The sequence below is a fragment of the Vulpes lagopus genome, chromosome 2 (genome assembly GCF_018345385.1).
Source record: "Vulpes lagopus strain Blue_001 chromosome 2, ASM1834538v1, whole genome shotgun sequence".
NCBI classification, from domain to species: domain Eukaryota; kingdom Metazoa; phylum Chordata; class Mammalia; order Carnivora; family Canidae; genus Vulpes; species Vulpes lagopus.
Window position 1 is genome coordinate 169,163,254 of NC_054825.1, and position 17,213 is coordinate 169,180,466.

At 56.5% G+C, this 17,213-nt stretch overlaps 2 protein-coding genes across 3 annotated transcripts; one reads left to right on the forward strand and one right to left on the reverse strand.

The window, feature by feature from the left end:
- Positions 1-260: 260 nt before the first annotated feature.
- EXOSC5 (exosome component 5) lies at positions 261-10,694 on the forward strand. Its single transcript, XM_041746253.1, is given in 7 exon segments — positions 261-424; positions 426-501; positions 5,390-5,503; positions 6,012-6,133; positions 7,464-7,604; positions 8,704-8,793; positions 9,437-10,694. Coding segments are annotated over 7 exon segments (708 nt in total). The 5' UTR covers positions 261-352; the 3' UTR covers positions 9,530-10,694.
- Positions 4,451-16,094, reverse strand: TMEM91 (transmembrane protein 91). Of its 2 annotated transcripts, none has more exons than XM_041746255.1 (4): positions 15,822-16,094; positions 14,652-14,890; positions 12,023-12,172; positions 4,451-5,056 (listed from the first exon to the last, which is right to left on the reverse strand). In XM_041746255.1, the coding sequence occupies exons 2-4, from the start codon at positions 14,859-14,861 to the stop codon at positions 4,940-4,942; spliced, it is 477 nt and encodes a 158-aa protein (XP_041602189.1). In that variant the 5' UTR covers positions 14,862-14,890; positions 15,822-16,094; the 3' UTR covers positions 4,451-4,939. The 2 variants fall into 2 exon arrangements, with proteins under 2 accessions (XP_041602189.1, XP_041602188.1); XM_041746254.1 differs by lacking the exon at positions 4,451-5,056 and adding an exon at positions 11,135-11,523 and having other exon boundaries at positions 15,822-16,090.
- Positions 16,095-17,213: the final 1,119 nt, after the last annotated feature.

The window sequence follows — 17,213 nt, forward strand, 5'->3', positions numbered from 1 at the left end:
GTACGGGAGGAACAAACAATCTAGCTTGCCAAAATTACTCTCATCACCTCATCTCAGTTGTTTCTGTAACAGGCAAAGGAGAGGACAACCTGACCAGAGCCTTAGGGCTTTAGGGCGCGGGGGCTTCGGGTAGGACGAGTCCATGCCAAGGCCCGCCCTCTCTTCGCTACTCTCCAATGGGCTTGCGAGGCGGGAGTGGGAGGGGCCAGATTGTTAGTAAACGCGGAGCCACGTGCGGGAACGGGTCCTGGCGCCCCGGACCTGCGCGTGCGCACTGGGCACGCAGGCTGGACGCCCGCGCGCGCTCCTGTGCGGAAGCGAGGTTCCGCAGCTGCACGTGGGGTCTGGGGCGATGGAGGGGACGCTGCCGGCGGACGCGAAGACCTGCGCGGAGTCTGGAACAGAGTCCGGCCCTCGGGGCCCTGGGCTGCAGCCTCCGGCACTTTGCTTGTGAGCAGAACCTGTTGTCCCGGCCGGATGGCTCTGCCTCTTTCCTGCAAGGTAAGGACTTAACCTAGGCAAATACTGCCTGTGCCACGTTCGCCACGTCGTATTTGTTTTGGAAGGTTACAGGTTACCATGCAGAGGAGTGCCACTAGCTGGTAAGTGTCCCTCCTGCACGGGTGGTGCAGTTCTTCGTGCCCGGGAGGATACTCCCGGATATGCCGGAATAACGTATCCTGCGCTCCCGGCTAGAAGGGAGACGGTATCGCCACCGTGGTAAATACTCCGAGGAGAGAGGCGCTCAGCAGAGTAAATATCTGCCTTGATTAAATTCGTCTCCCGCCTCCCCCGCGGACACCCCGGGTCCATGCACGCCAGGCTGCGGCAAACCTGCCCAGTCGCGTAAATAGACCCACAAATCAACACTACCGGCTTCATTACTCTCTGGACTGCGGCATGTCTTTTTGTCCAGATAAATACTTTTCAGAGTATTTGAGAGTGATTGTCCCCCTTCTTCCCCACCAGTGCGGTATATGTCCCTTTGACAGCAATACACATCTCTCCATACGTGTAAATATCCCTAGGTTTGGGGCAGGCTTTCCCTATTGGGTAAAATATCTCCTTCCCATGACCAAATGCATCTCAGCTCCCTGCCCCGGGTGAATATTCCTCTGAAAATAGCCTAAGAATCACCCCCATACATGCTTCAGCCTCCTCACTAGGGGCATTACCTTCTACCCAGGTACAAAACCTGTTTTCATTCATTCCTTCGTTGAACACATGTGTATTCGCATTAAGCACTGTCCTAGGCCCTGGGAATAAGTGGATAAAATACATTTTAAAGGGATCCCTGGGTGGCTCAGCTGTTTGGCGCCTGCCTTTGGCCCAGGGCGTGATCCTGGACTGGTGGAGTCCCACTTCCGGCTCCCTGCATGGAGCCTGCTTCTCTGTCTGCCTGCCTTTCTCTCTCTCTCTCTCTCTCTCTCTCTCTCTCTCTTTGTCTTTCATGAATAAATAAATAAATCTTAAAAAAAAATTTTTAAAGCCGTGACTTAACAGTTTATGTTCGAGTCGAGGAGACAGACAAAAGATAAGTAAAATATGTAGGAAGGGGATCCCTGGGTGGCTCGGTGGTTTGGCGCCTGCCTTTGGCCCGGGGTGCGATCCTGGAGTCCCAGGATCGAGTCCCGCGTCGGGCTCCCCCATGGAGCCTGCTTCTCCCTCTGCCTGTGTCTCTGCCTCTCTCTCTCTCTCTCTCTCTCTCTCATGAATAAATAAAAAAAAAATTAAAAATCTTTTAAAAAAATACGTAGGAGGGCAGCCTGGGTGGCTCAGCGGTTTAGTGCCGCCTTCAGCCCAGGCCGTGATCCTCAACACCGAGGATCAAGTCCCTCATCGGGCTCCCTGCATGGAGCCTGCTTCTCCCTCTGCCTGTGTCTCTGGCTCTCTCTGTGTGTGTGTGTGTGTCTCTCATGAATAAAATCTTTTTAAAAAAATATGTAGGAAGATGCTATGGAGAAAAATTATAGTAGGGAAAGGAAATAGGGTGTGCCAGAGAGGGTTGCGATCTTAACTGGATAGTCAGGAAAGGCCTTGATGAGATGATAACATTTGAATAAAGACGTAAAGGTAAGGGAGCAAACCTTGAAGATAACTAGGAGGAAAAGCATACCTAGGATGAAGAACTGCAGGGGCAGAGGCCCTGAGGCAAGGATTTGTCTGGTGTGTTTGAGGAATAGTCTGGACACTGTGTGGCCAGAGCAGTGAGGAGGCTGGGGAGAGCTAAGGAGGATTGCTTGTCATGTGATGCATAATGAATGAGCTGTGGGCCACTGCTTCCAAGTTTTGCTCAGAGGGTTGACATGATCTGAATATATTTTAACAGAATCTCTCTGCTGCAGTGTTGACTGTATAGATATGAGAAAGAAGGGGAGATGTGGTGGCTCAGACCAGAGTGGAAGCAGTGGAGGTGGTGAGATTCTGGGTGTATGTATGTTGAAAGTAAAACACAAAACTTGCAGATGGTTCAGTGTTGGAGTGTGAGAAGGAGAAGGATAACACCAAGATTTTTTTTCCAAATCAGCTGCACTGGGAGATGAGGAGTTCAATTTGGAACATTAAGTTTGCAGTGCCTGGTGGACATCACAGTGACTATATGGACAGGGTAATAGGATATAGAAGTTTGCATTTTGGAGGAGAGACCCAGGGGGGCCTGGGTGGCTCAGTCAGTTAAGCATCTGCCTTCAGCTCAGGTCATGATGATCTCAGGGTCTAGGATCCCGCCCAGCATCAGGCTCCATGCTCAGTGGGGAGCCTGCTTCTCCCTCTCCCTGCTGCTCCCCCCTTGTGCATGCTCGCTCTCTCTCTCTCTCTCTCTCTCTCTCTCTGTGTGTGTGTGTGTGTGTCAAATAAGTAAATAAAATCTTAAAAAGAGACTCAACCTGAATATATAATTTGGAATTCTCTGGCTATAGATGGTGTTTCACACTATTGATTGGATGAAATCAAGAGAACAAGCGTAGGTGGAAAGAGAAGAGGTCACAGACTAAATCCAGGGTTTTCTAACCTGTGAGGAGCTAGGAAAAGACCAGAGAAAAGCAGCCAGTAAGGTGGGAGGAAAAACCACTGACCTCAGGACCTGAGGACACTGACCTCAGAGGGGCTCAGAGAAGTGTTTGAGATGTAAGGGCCCACCAGCTGCATCTGTCCTCCAGACCTGTCGGTGGACAGTCCGGACCTATGTCCTCTGTGATGCTGTCAAGAGCTGTTCCGGTGGAGTGGTGGGGTCAGGGAGGAGAAGAAAAAGACAGCAAGTCAGACTTGTCTTTGAGAGCTTTGCTGGGAGAGGATCAGATAAATGGGGCAGGAGTTGAAGATGGATGTGGATCCAAAGAATATAGAATTCCTTGAATTGCTCCAGAAAATTGCTGGGGCCATGTCCCTGAGAAGATGAGAGGGAGGGTCTCCTAGGTTCATGGGGGCCACGGGCAGCTCATCCAGAAAAGAATGAAGAGCAACGTGTGGATCTCGTCCTGTGTGGTTAAGTTCCCCTCTAAGGGCAGATTCTCCTGGAGCCAAGAGAATCCCTCAGCTCTGGTGCAGCTCCTTCTCCCCAACCCAGAAAACATGCCCTGACCCTGGGGACCTTCCCAGGCCCTCCTGGAGACTTTGCTCTTCTGCTAAAATGATATGCCTGGAGTTTCTTAGACTTCAGAAACACTGAGGAGGGTTAACGCCTTCCACGTTCTAAAACTCCCAAACTCTGGGACCCCTGGCAGACCCTGGAAAGTACGTCCCACCCGCCTTTGGCCTCCAAATCTCTGATGGGGTTGTTAAAAAGGCAGGGTCCCAGAATCCACCGCACACCTGCTAAGGCTGGCCCCTCTCCATCTGTAACCGCTGCAGAGATTCTGTTTGCAGTGTTTCAAAGCTGTGCTCAAGCTGTTTTTCCCACTGCAGACTGTGGGCCCAGCTGCACGTCAGAATGACCCGTGGGAGCTCTTATGCTCGCAGTGCCCATGCCCCACCCGGCAGCTGAATTAGGATCTCTGGGGGAGGGGGCTGGACGTCTTTTCAAGTGCCCCGGTGATTCTGAGTGTGCAGCCAGGGTTCAGGACCACTGCTGCGGTTGGCAGTACTTTTTAACTGAAATAGAGTAGGAGCGCTTGACTGACTCTGTCCAAGGAGCGTCCGACTCTCGATCCCAGGGCTGTGAGTTTAAGCCCCATGTAAAAATAAAATAAAAAAAGTAAGTTGGGACGCCTGGGTGGCTCAGCAGTTGAGCATCTGCCTTCAGCTCAGGGTGTGACCCTGGAGTCCCGGGATCGAGTCCCACATCAGGCTCCCTGCATGGAGCCTGCTTCTCCCTCTGCCTTTGTCTCTGCCCCCTGTGTGTCTCATGAATAAATAAATAAAATCTTTAATAAATAATAAATAAAAAGTAAATAAATAAAATTAAATGAACTAGAGTGGAGTAGAAAGCATTAGAGTGTCAGAGCAGTGATGGTAAGAGGCGTTTTATGAGGCCTTTGTTGCGTGTCCACACATGGAGATTTGCATGAATTTGGGGTGGTGCCAGAAAATACATTTTTTTAATTGAGAGTTATGGCAAGAAAAGCTTCAACAGCCACTGGTGTAGTTCAGTCTCTTCATTTTGCAGATGGTAAAACTGAGACCCAGAGAAGTGAGTACAATCAGCCAAGGTTACAGAGCTAGCAAGAAGCAGGCAGGACCAGAAGTCAGGGGTTTTGGGGGCTTTTTTGTTGTTTTGGGTTTTTTTGAAGATTTATTTGACAGCAAGAGAGAGCGTGCATGCTTGCACAAGCAGGGGGAGCAGGAGAAGGAGAAGATCAGCCCACTTGGGGCTCGATCCCAGGACCCTGAGATCATGACCTGAGCCAAAAGCAGATGCTCAACCGACTGAGCCACCAGGCACTCCCTGAAGCCAGGCTTTTGCTTCTCAGGTCTTACCTCTGTGGACCCCATTCGTGCCCACTCAGGACCACTCCTGGGTATTTCTCACTCTCAAGGGTCCCGATGACTGCAGAGTTGGGGACGTGAGCCAAGGGAAGAGAGCCAGGTTGGAGGAAGCTTTGTGAGGAGTTGAGACCAACTGCAGTAAGGAGGAGGAAGGTTAGCCCTCGGGAAGAACTTCCCGTTAAAGTTAAGAATAGCTAAAGTCAGTGGTGCGCCGGGCCATAGCCGCAGTGTTTGTCGTGGATGACCTCGTTTAATCCTCGCGACACTACAAGGTTAGGTGCTGCCATCATCCCCATGTCCCAGATGAAGAAGCGTAGGCAGAGACGCGAGTGAAGCCAGTGCTCAAAGAACCACTACCAGCAAAAGGTGGGCCAGCCGCCAGCTCACTGCCCTGGTGCCCCCACCCTGACCCCTGCAGCCCCAGGAAGGCAAGGTGTGCGTGAGACCTGCCCTGCTCTCTCCCCAGGGGACACGTCAGTCCTGGCGGGCGTGTACGGGCCAGCCGAGGTGAAAGTCAGCAAAGAGATCTTCAACAAGGCCACCCTGGAGGTGATCCTGAGGCCGAAGATCGGGCTGCCTGGTAATGGGCGGCAGGAGCTCCACCTTCTTCCCCTCCGCCGTCCCCACCCTCAGCTCTTTGCGCCTTTCCCCGGCTCTCGGCCTCCTGTCTGTCCCCCACCTCCTAGTCTGTCCTCCCTACTCCTCTTTCCTGGCTCCATCTCCCCTTCTTTCCACTAACCTGTTTTTCCACCCGTTTACTCTCCCCCTTACGCTGAGGCTGGGTTCAGCAGGACGGGAGTGGGCAGCGGCAGGGGACAGAGGAACTCAGTGTTTTCCTCCCCCAAGAGGCTCCCTTGCTGGATGCTGGAGGGGGCAGGGGTGGGGCGGGGTGGGTCCGGTCAGGCCCTGCCTCCTTCCCACTGGGGGTCCTCTGTCATCTGTGCAGGGTCCTGCACCAGCCCTGGTGGAGATGGCAGGCCCTCTCCAGAGGGCTTGGGTGGGGCGTGTGGAGGAAGGTGAGCCAGATGGAAGGAAGGGAAGAGGCTGACAACCCCACCCCGCCCCGCCCCACCCCTGATTTTCCCCAGGCGTTGCGGAGAAGAGCCGGGAGCGACTGATCAGGAACACGTGTGAAGCAGTGGTATTGGGAACGCTGCACCCCCGCACCTCCATCACTGTGGTGCTGCAGGTCGTCAGTGATGCTGGCTCTGTATCCTTCCCCCCCAGGCCTCCTCCTCCAGGAAGTCCTCCAGAATCTCTGTGGTGGCCTCCCTTGCTCTGTTAGCCAGGAGGCCTCCAAACACTTGACAGGCACCCTCTTGTTGAAGAATAGCAAACACAGCTTGAGTGCTCACCACGCGTCGGGCACTGGTCTGAGAGCCTTACACATGTTAACTCACTTCATCTGTGTCACTCACGGCACGACAGTTTGGTGCCGCTATAATCCCCCATGGCCCAAATGGGGAAACTAAGGCACAGGAAGGTCAGCTCCTGTCTAATAATGCAGAGCCAGGATTTGAGCCCAAGCCATGTGCTCCCAGAGCCCGAGGCCCTGGGCAGATGGGAGTTCCTACGTTCCCATGTTTGAGGTGAGGAAACAGGCCCCGAGAGGGGAAGTCACTTACCCAGGGTCACACAGCTGGAAGGCGGCAGGGGCAGAACTCAAGCCCAGGCCTGACTGCCTACAAAACCTGTGCCATTGACCTCTGACCTTGAGTGGGGAGTCCTGAGCGGGCAGAGGAGTTGGGTCAGCAGCTCGACCGTAGATCCCCGTGGTTCGGTGAGAGGTTGGGACTGAGGGCCAGAAATGGGCATTTCTAGAGGGGCTTGCAGCTGCGTGGCCCAGCTTTGAGCAGGCCCCGTTTCCCAGAGCAGGAAACTGAAGGCCAGAGGGGAGGTAACAGGGACAGTGGCAGAGATGGGACCGACTGACCCTAAAGCTCGACTCCTGGCCACCGTGATGGGGCTGGGTGCAGAGACTAGAGGAAACTGAGGCAGGGCTGGCTGTTAGGCTCCAGCCTCGGCTCGCCTGCGCGTGCCACAGCCACACCTCACCCCTAAAGATGACTGCTCCTCCCTCTGTCACCTTGTCAGGCTGTCAACTGGTGGTGGCGGCCTCCAGATCCCCAGGCTCCAGGCCTGGCCCTGCCACTGGTGGAGATGGCAGGCCCTCTCCAGAGGGCTTGAGTGGGGCGTGTGGAGGAACTCCTATGCAATTGTGGAAGGTTTCTCTCTTCCCCTACCCCCCTACCCCCCGCCCAGTACAAATCTGTTGAGTATCCTTATGACCCCTGATTGAGGCTCAGAGAGAATAAGTCGCTTGCTCAGGCTCACACCGCTGAAAGGTGGCAAAGGCGGGTCAGGAACCTGAGGACACTTGACCCCAAAACCACTTCGAGCCACTGTGCCGTACGCCGCCTTCCTGTGATCAGTTAGTGAAGTGGGCCCACCGGCAGCGGCAGGGTGAATGAAAGGATAGACCTACTCTGTGGCCACCGCTATAGTGGGAACGCTTCTTAACCCTTCCCTGTGGCACCCAGCTCCTGGCCTGCTGCCTGAACGCCGCCTGCATGGCATTGGTGGATGCAGGTGTGCCCATGCGGGCCCTCTTCTGTGGGGTCACCTGTGCTCTGAACTCTGATGGCACCCTCGTGCTGGATCCCACAGCCAAACAAGAGAAGGTAAGTTTGAAGGCCGTGGCTGGTGAACGGCCACAAGCAGACACTCCTCCCCCGGGCCTCACTTCCCGGAACACTTGTCACGTCAGTCCCATTTGGCAAGTTCGGGTTCGTTCATCAGGGCGAGTGCTAGCACCCCAGCTCGGACCCACTTCAGTTAAAAGGGAACATATTGACCTTCGGGACAGAGGGCCTCAGAACAGAGGTCCAGCTGGAGCCAGGGCCTCAAACACCCTGAGGATGCCCTTGTTCTGCTTCTCAGTGTCTGCTGTCTTCTGCATGTTGGTTCCATTTGGTTCCGTTCTCTAGCCAGCCCCTGGCCCAAGGCTATGACCAGCCTCCAGAACTCTAGACTTTCCTCACCAGCTCAAGGTCACAGTGCCCTGGGGGTTCCTCCGAGATCCTCACCTGGTACCGTGATGGGTGCATCCTGGCGGGAAAGCAGAACCCACCTGAGGTATTTCAGACAGGAATCCACTGAGGGAACCGGTTATGATAGTGTTGGAAGAGTTGAAGGAGCAACCAGGAAGAAGGGCGATACCCAGAGACCAGAAGCCAGTAGGGTGCTCCCACTCCGTGCTGCCAGGAGACACAGTCACAGTGGGTTCTGGGTGCGCACAAGGCGTCCTGGCTTCGCCCTGGCAGCCGAAGTCCAAAGCCCACTCCGGCCTCTGTGGCCCTGTGGGAACTGCCACAGCCATAGCCCCTGCTCCTGTCAGAGCAAGGACAGGATGCGGTCCTCCCTCCTTCAGCCGCTCCTCCAGATTACTGGTGGCCCCTAACTGGCAAAGGAGTCTGAGAAATAGTTTGCCAGCCTCCAGCCTGGGTGGTACAAAGCAGGGAAGGAGAGCAGGGGGCTGAGAGGTACCAGCTGATGACTGGCCGTGCGGCTGCCCCTGTTGGAACCATGTGGGTGGAATGGGGGCATGGGGCTTCTGAAGAAGGAAAGGCCAAGAGCGTTGTCCAGGGAAATGGGCAGTGTACACACCTCCACTTGACACACTTGGGAGTGTGGGCTGTGGGAAAGCCAGGTCCCTTCTTGGGGACCAGCTGAGCCTGTGCCTGAGGGGAGAGTCCAGGCATTCCTACCCCTCATCTCTAGGAGGCCCGGGCCGTCCTGACCTTTGCGCTGGACAGCGTGGAACGGAAGCTGCTAATGTCCACCACCAAGGGGCTCTACTCCGCTGCTGAGGTACCAGTGTGGAGATGGGGTGGAGGCCAGATCCCTCCCTCCTGACGTGAGGTCTTGTCGGGACTCCGGGAGGCTGAAGGAGAGCGCCTTTTTACATCCCTTTTGGATGCAGGCACAGAAACCCTTGTGGGAATTTTAAAGGGAAGCCGTAGTCTGGAGAGCAGAGGAGGGGAGGCACCTGAAAGCTCTCCCCTTCCAGCTCAGCATGCCCCCAGAATTCCAGCACTCCGGTCTCCGAGAGCACCTCCAACCTGGGCTTCCTATGAACCTAGGAATGTGTGGTGGTCAGGATCTGGGGTCCCAGATTTGGCATCCCAAAGGTGATTTGGCACCACAGGGCCTGTGGCTCAAAAGTTCTAGATCTCCAGTTGGGGCTGTGCCACGTTGAGGCTTTGTCCAGGGGTCAGGATGCCTGGTCCCACCGTCCATGCTCCTGGAGCTGCCAGAATCGGACCCCTGAAGCCCTCACCTCTTTCTGTGTCCCCTCTAAGAAAGATCCCACGAAATGGGGAAGAAAGAAAGGCCACTGCAGGGGAGGCAGGAGGTCTGGGGCTCAGAGAACTAGCTGAGGCCAGGGCAAGCTGTGGGGTCAGCTGGGTGGGAGCAGGGAGGCCCCGGCAGCAGCAGCTCTCTCTGCCTCCAGCTCCAGCAGTGCCTGGCCGCCGCCCAGGCCGCCTCACAACACGTCTTCCGCTTCTACCGGGAATCGTTGCAGAGGCGTTACTCCAAGAGCTGAGACAAGCCGGGGCAGGGCGCCCCTCCGCCGTGGCCGTGGCCACAGCTACCGCCACCACCCACTACCTCCGTGGAAAATAAACCAGCAGCTAGCCTCGCCTCTCAGTCCCTGTGTGCCCGGATGAGCTCGTGGGCCTGGGGCACAGGACCCCGGCCCCCAAGAAAGCATTTCCGACCTGGGAAAGCCCTTCCTTCCCCAACCACCAGTCTAATACTGGGGTACCTGCTGTGTGCAGGCCCTGCCAGGTGCTAGACTCAGGGGTGAATGATGACCCCCCCCCAGGTTCAGGAAGCAGTGGGGTGATGGGCAAAGAATATCAGTGTTTATCAGGTGGTGGTAAATGCTATGAATAAAGCAGGGAAGAGGGATTTGAGGAGGGTGAATTTTTAAAAGGGATGCCCAGGGGATGGAGGCATCCAAGGGAAGCCCCGGAGGAGGCCTATGGAAGGTGGTGAGGCTCCAGTGTGGCTCTGGTGGCTGAAGCAGAGCAGGTGGGGACCTGAGAGGGAAGAGCTGGGTCAGGGGGGGAATGGGCACAGCGGCAGGGCCTTGTGGGTCTTGGCATCCTGTCTTAACGTGAAAAAAGCTCAGGTCAGTCAGCTGCTGGAGGTACCAGCTAGTTGGTGATGGAGCAGGGGTTCTGCTCAGAGGCCAGCCCGAGAGACACCAGCACACCCAGGACCACAGCTCCCCATCTGTAACCAGAAGTGGCCGAGGCCCATGGACTCTCATGGGTATAGTACCCCCTAAGGTGTGTGAAAATATAGGGGGCTAGTCAACATTGGTCTGCTGTGGTCTCCGCCCCCGTATCTAGTGGGCCGGAGCCAAGAACGCAAGAGCATCCCATGAGGAGGGACTGTCCCACAGCTGGGCCACATGGTCACCAGATTCCATGGGGCACTGACATTTGGGGGTTTACAGTGAAAATTATATGTCTGGCGGGCCCTCTGCTGCGTGCTTCACATGCTTGAACTAGTTCACACAGTTCCCACAATTGCCCCCTTGGAGCCTGTGTCATTTTCGTCCCCAGTAACCAAGAAGGAAAAAGCATCAAAGTCTTCAAGCTTGAAATTGTGCTCCGTGAGACTCAGGAGAACGCCAAGTGGGAGAGCGTTTTCTTCTAGGAAGATCCACCAGAATGGCATTAAACAGTGAGAAAACCAAACCGCCTGTCCTGCCATTACTCGGTCACCCACCGGCCCGCTCAGTGGGCGCTCAGGTCTGCTCCTGGCCTGGCCCTGTGATTCCCACGGGGGTGCCTAAGCTCCTGGGGCCATCCTCGCCCCCCCCCCCCCCAGAAGGAAACCCACAGGAAAGGAGGCCCAAGAGACGGAGGGATCAGACGGTTCACACGAGCCCCAGAGTCCAGCTCTGCCTCTGGCTCCTTCCCGTTTGTTGCTGTTGAGTAGAGGTTCTGCCTCTTGCTGCGGAAGGAGCTCAGGGGGGAGCCCATTCGGCCTTCCCCAAAGCTCCCAGGGGCAGAGAAGGGGGGGTAAGGGGGGCTCAAAGAGCTGTCTCTTGGGCCGAGGTGAGGAGTAAGCCCTTGGGCCCAGCGCTTATTTGCTACAGCGCTACACTGGGGAGAGCAGTCTGCAAGCTGGGGAGCCCTCTTCCCGTCCGAGGCCTCGGGGAGCACCCCGGGGACGGCCCCTCCCCGGTCTCACCCCCACCCCCAGTACAACACACACACAGCTTTGGCTGCGAGAGCGTCTGGAGTTTAATCTCAGCCGCGGCCCGGAAGGGGGGGCTCGCCGCCGCCTCCCCCGGGCTGCTCCACGTCGCCCGCCGACGCCCCGGCTCCCGGGCCCTGATTCGCAGCAGGGGCGCAGGGGCAGCTAGGGCGGCTCTCGGGAGGCCAGGTAGGCGGCCAGGGTCACCAGGGCGGCCGCGTAGGTGCACACGCCCAGCCCGACGGCGAGGACCCCCAGCAGGAAGGCGCGGCGGGAGGCGGCCCCTGCGCCCTGGACGTCCCCCATGGCCCAAGCCTTGTTGGTCTGTGGAGGCGTGGGCAGGGGTGACTCAGACAGCCCCCGTCCCGTCCCACCCGGCCGCCCGCAGCCCCCCCACCCGCGGACGCATTCATAGATTCCAAAGACTGGGAGCGGCCCCTGCGGGTCAGACAGCTGGGGACAGGGGAGCCCAGGTGGCTAATAAAAGTACCCGCCTATTACCCTGTGCCCCTGCTCCAACTCATTTGAGCCCCACGATGACCCAGGGGTGGGGATTATTCCCATTTCACAGACGACGAAAAAGAGGCACAGGGAGGTTAAGTGGCTCGCCCCCAAAATCTTAGTGTGCCACACCTGGGACTAGGGCTCAGGTTCCTAACCACCACTCGGGCCTTTCTCTCTGAAAGGCTCGGTTTACCCTTCCACGTTTCTGTACGTCCTTCTCCCCGCTTTGCCCACCCCACCCACGCATTGCACCTCTGTTTTGTTCCGAAGGCACCTTCCCCTTATATCCAGCCCGCTCCCAGCCCCACCCACGACTGACCTTCTGGGCCAGGCAGAAGGCTGCGATGCCCACAGGCCAGAAACAGCAGAGCATGGAGAAGACAGCCAAGCCGAGGTGGTCGTGCGGGAGGAGCGGGGAGAGAAGGCTGCCCCCGTCGCAGTCCGAATCACTGTCGCTGGATGATGCATCCTATGGGTAGGATAAAGGGCCTGCGTGGGCACCACCACCCACCTTCCCTGCCCCCCTGCTCTGCTCCCCATAGCCCCCAAAGACCAATACCAGGGCCTCCCCGGAAACACCCAAGAGAGGAAAGTGTTCCAGAAAACTGGCTCTTAACTTTCTACACCCTGGACCTCTTTGAGGGGAAGCTCTGTACCCTGTCTCCAAAGAACCCCACCCACACCCAAAGTTTTATGTGCAATTCCAAAGACTTCACAGGTCCCCTCACGGATACTGCAATTGAAGAACTAAAAGCCCCCAAAGTGGAGGTAGACACCAATCGGGACAGGAACAGGCAAAAAGTTGGAGATCAAGAGAGCTCTGGTGGCCCACGTTACTAGGACAAACCTGCCAGCTGAAAACGATAAATTCTAGAGTTTTTTTTTTTAAATGGTATTGCTTTGGGAAGCCTGGGTGGCTCAGTGGTTAAGCATCTACCTTCAGCCCAGGGTGTGATCCTGGAGTCCTGGGATCAGGACCCACGTCTGGCTTCCTGCGGGGAGCCTGCTTCTCCCTCTGCCTATGTCTCTGCCTTTCTCTCTGTGTCTCTCATGAATAAATAAAATCTTAAAAAAAAATGGTATTGCTTTTTGTTTTAATCTTGTATTAAATAGCTCCCAAGATTAAGGCCAAAACTGAAAATAAAAACAAAGTTAGCAGAGAGGTCAAATGAACAGAGAAGGCCTCTTTTGCCCTGCAGCAGAGTGCCAATCCCAGAAAAAAAAAAAAAAAAAAACTTTCAAACCGTGAACTACGGGGATCCCTGGGTGGCGCAGCGGTTTGGCGCCTGCCTTTGGCCCAGGGCACGATCCTGGAGACCCAGGATCGAATCCCACGTCGGGCTCCCGGTGCATGGAGCCTGCTTCTCCCCCTGCCTATGTCTCTGCCTTTGTCTCTGTGACTATCATAAAAAAAAAAAAAAAAAAAACCGTGAACTAAATTCAAAGTGATCTCTAACTGGTAGTGCACCCAGGCAGCTGACAGAAGCAAACCAAACCGTCTCTGGAGAAAGGTGTGTACCTTCCGTCTAGGCCTCAAAATAATCTTTCCTGAAAATAGCTTTTCAAACATGATGACCAGCATACAGTCCAAAGATAACCAGGCACACAACAAACCCTAAAGAGCAAAAATAATAAGGCCCCCAACATCTTCAAAGAATGGAATCATCAGACACATACATACAATGTCAAAGTGACGCTAACTGCCACCACGACGCAGACCGCGTTTCCAAAAATGACCACCACCGTCTCCCATCCCACATGCTCTTCTTATAGTGTGAGTGATGATACTCTTCCCACCAAGGGCTGAGGTCTCTGTCCCCTCTCCTTGAGACCGGGCAGGCTGTGACTCACTCATAATTGGTAGAATGTGGTAGAAGTCATGCCACATGATTTCCAAACATAAGTCAGGGAAGGTGAGGCAGTTTCTGCCTCGCCGAAGCACTGGTGCTGGAGGCCGGAGGCCCAGAAGGATGCGGACTGTGCTGAAGCTGCCATGTTGTGAGGAGGCCCAAACCAACCCACAAGGGGAGCCTCATGCAGAAGCCCCAAGACTACACATTAAGAGAGAGACACCCACTCAGCTCCCAGCTGCTTCAGCCCTGGACTGGTTCAGCTCTAGCCAGCCACTGACTGCAACCTCATGAAAGACACCGAGCCAGAACCACCCAACCCAGGCCCTCCCAGACTCCTGACCCGTGGAAACCATGAGCCATAATGATTGTTGCTGTTTTAAGCAACTGAGTTTTGGGGTGATTTCTTCTACAGGAATAGTAACTTGGAAAACCAAGTGTAAGAAATAAAAGACAAGTGGGGAGTCTGGCCGGCTCAGTCAGTAGAGCGTGACTCTTGATCCCAGGGTCATGAGTTCGAGCCCCAAGCTGGGTGGAGAGATTATTTAAAAATAAAATATTGGGCAGCCCCGGTGGCATAGCGGTTTAGCGCCGCCTGCAGCCCGGGTTGTGATCCTGGAGACCCGGGATCGAGTCCTGCGTTGGGCTCCCTGCATGGAGCCTGCTTCTCTCTCTGCTTCTCTCTCTCTGCCTGTGTCTCTGCCTCTGTCTCTCTCTCTGAATAAATAAATAAAATCTTAAAAAATAAAATAAAATCTTTTAAAGAAAGAAATAAATAGAAGACAAGCTTCACACTATATACAAGGAAAAAGAAATGATACAAATTAACACGGTAATCTGAAAAAAAGAGATCAGGACCAGAGAGAGAGGGAAAGACAGAGAACAGGGGAGCCAGAATCAGAGGGAAGATAGCCAAGGTGAGGAAAGAAAGATGAGTGACAAATCTAGAAAAAGGTAAAGAAACCAGGGGAGGCATAGATCTGGAAAAACCACAACTGGGCATCGAAGAATTAAGACTCCAGGCAGGAGGTAGATACCCCCAGCCCAGTCCAGCCGCCCCTCACCCCCACCCGCTCCCATAAAGCCTGGTGCTCCTACCTCAAGGTCAGGGGGCCCTAGCTCCCCAAGACCAGCGCTCACAGAAGGAACAGGTGGGGGCAAGAACTGCCAGCCCCTCAGGGACTCCGCAAAAGCCGTCTCCCGAAAGGGAGGCCCCAGCTGGGGTTCACCAGGTTTCTGGATGGGGGGCCCACAGCCCACACCCGCCAGCAGAGGCTGTTGGAGCTCTCGAAGACTGGGGTTGTCCATGGCTAGGGAGAGGCTCCCGGAGAGGTTTCCTGAAGGTAGAGGAAAGAGGAAAAAAGAAAGTTGTAAAAGTCTCATCATGTTTCTTCTGACCCCTGACTCTGGAGAGATTCCTGGCAGAGACTAGTTAGTTCACTGACCCTCAGACTCGTTTTACAGAGAGGAAAACTGAGGCCCACGGAATGAAAGAGGCTGGGCCAAGTTGTGAAGAGAACGGGGCGGTGGGGGGGCAGGCTCGACAGTCAAATGTGGGATTCTGTCTTCCAGGCAAAAACCACATACCTGTTGCGCACCTATTCCAAACCGTGCCTTGCACACTTACTTGCCCCACGAACTACACGTCCCGTGTGCCTATAGGTCTGCACACTGAATACACCAGTACCGCGCGACACACACTCATCCAGGCCCAACCCCCACCTCCAGGCACCCATCTCCCAAAGGGGTCCCTGCATACTTACCCTGAATATCAGCTCCCATTAAATACCCCTCTGGAGCCCCCAACCTCCTTACACACTCATCCCAAATGACCCCTTGCACACTCCTAGCTCCCCAGCATCAGACCCCCTATTTGCACACATAAGCGCAGGCTTCCCACACATGCACCCCAGACACCCTCCCTTGTTCCCATCACTCACTTCCCTTGCACACCTGCCCCAAACACCCGGTCCACGCATCCCTCTCCTACTCCACCCACATCCGTGGCGCTACACGATTGCCCACACACCCACCAGCGCCCCCACACTTCCTGTTTGACCAGAATCCACCTTTGCACGATTCCCCCCATAACAGCCCCAACCCGCCACACTCGTACACACTCAACCACAAGGAATACTGCTACCCCACGGTCCCCCGCGGGGCCCCCAAGCCTCCCGCCTCATTCCAACCTGGCTTGGGCGCACCTCCTCACCAAGGGTTTGCCTCCCATCCCCAGCACCGTGCCGCCCCCCGGCGCCCCTCACTCACCGCGGCCGTACGTCGGGACCTCCCGGGCCCCCGCACCGACAGCCGCCCCGACCCTGCGGCCCGCAGGCGACGGAACTCCGGGAACCCCGCGCGCCCCGGACCCGGCCTGGGGGCGCGGGGTCTGCGCGTTCCGCCGGCTCCGGGCTCGGCGCCCCAGGCCCGCAGCGCGCGGGGGCGGGGATGGGGGCGGGGCTGCGGGCTGCGGCTCCGCCCTCCGCCGCGGCCGGGGAGGGGGCCTTGAAGGCCGACGTCAGCGCCCAGCGCGCAACCTCTGCCGGCCCAGGGGCGCGGGAGCCCGCGGGGGGCTCGGAGGCGCGGGGCCCTGAGCGCGCCCCCGCCCCAGCCCAGGCCCACGCGCTGCGGGGCGGAGGAGGGGGCGCCCGGCTCCTCCAGGCCCTCCCGGCCCGGCCCGCCTCCGCCCCGCCCGTAATGATAGCAGCCAGGGCGGCTAACGGTGCGCGGTGCTCTTAGCGCGGTGCATGGACACGTTCACGCTCACTGCCCAGGACGGCCCAGGAGGCGCAGTCGTTTACCGTCTTGGGGTACGCGGGGGCCCGGGAGCAGAGAGGGCGGGCGCTCGCCCCGGTTCCCTGGGTGCAGACTAAGCCCGGACCCCTGGCCCTGCGGTAGAGGCTTCACAGTCATCATCGCGCTGCTGCTTCCCGGCAGCTGCATCGCCGTCCCCGTTACAGATGAAGAGGCTGAGGTCCAGAGGTGTGGGTTCACTTGGCCGAGGTGAACAACCGGCGCCGGGGTGGGCAGATTACGACCAGGGCTGTGTTCCTCGCTGGCCCAAGGGAACGGGAGGGGGCAGCGGGGCAGTTTCCAGGGAAAGGAGGCCCAGGTGCCCACCTGGTGATCAGGTGGTAGAAGGCATGGTCAGGGATCAGTGTTTGGACCCACACAGGCCCAAGGGGCCTTCCAGGCTCTTCAAGGCGCTTGCTGTGTGGCCTCTGGATGATGGCATCGCCTCTGAACCCTAAGTTTTTCATCCGTGAAATGGGCTCAACACTCCCTGCCTCTTACATAAAGCGCTCACATCAGGGGCGATAACCAACATCCCACATTTACCCAAAGTCTGGAAACGTGGGCACTCTGGATATGTTTGATGATGCTTATGAGTATCATTATCCACTTGTGTCTCCATCAGCCTGAGTAAGAGACCCTCCTCACCCTCTCCCTCCTGGAGCCCACCCAGCTCGCACCAGCTTCTCCTTCCCAGGGGCCCTCCATCTCACCAGCCCCCGCCAAACTGAAGGATTTCCCTCTGGATGTGGGGCTGGCCAGAGTTCCCTCGCTCCAGGGCTCCAGGGCTCCAGGGCTCCAGGGCTCTGTGCCAAGAGTCCAGACGCTGGAGTTGGCACCGGCCCCACTCCCGGGGAGAGCAGATGG

What these genes read in the sequence shown, in the direction of transcription:
- TMEM91 (XM_041746254.1), bottom strand. Translation starts at nt 14,861, where the DNA reads ATGGACAACCCCAGTCTTCGAGAGCTCCAACAGCCTCTGCTGGCGGGT. An exon ending in TAGGGCCCCCTGACCTTGAG is followed by an intron (nt 12,173 to 14,651) that starts GTAGGAGCACCA and finishes TCCTACCCATAG; the next exon opens with GATGCATCATCCAGCGACAG. An exon ending in CCTTCTGCCTGGCCCAGAAG is followed by an intron (nt 11,524 to 12,022) that starts GTCAGTCGTGGG and finishes ACGCCTCCACAG; the next exon opens with ACCAACAAGGCTTGGGCCAT.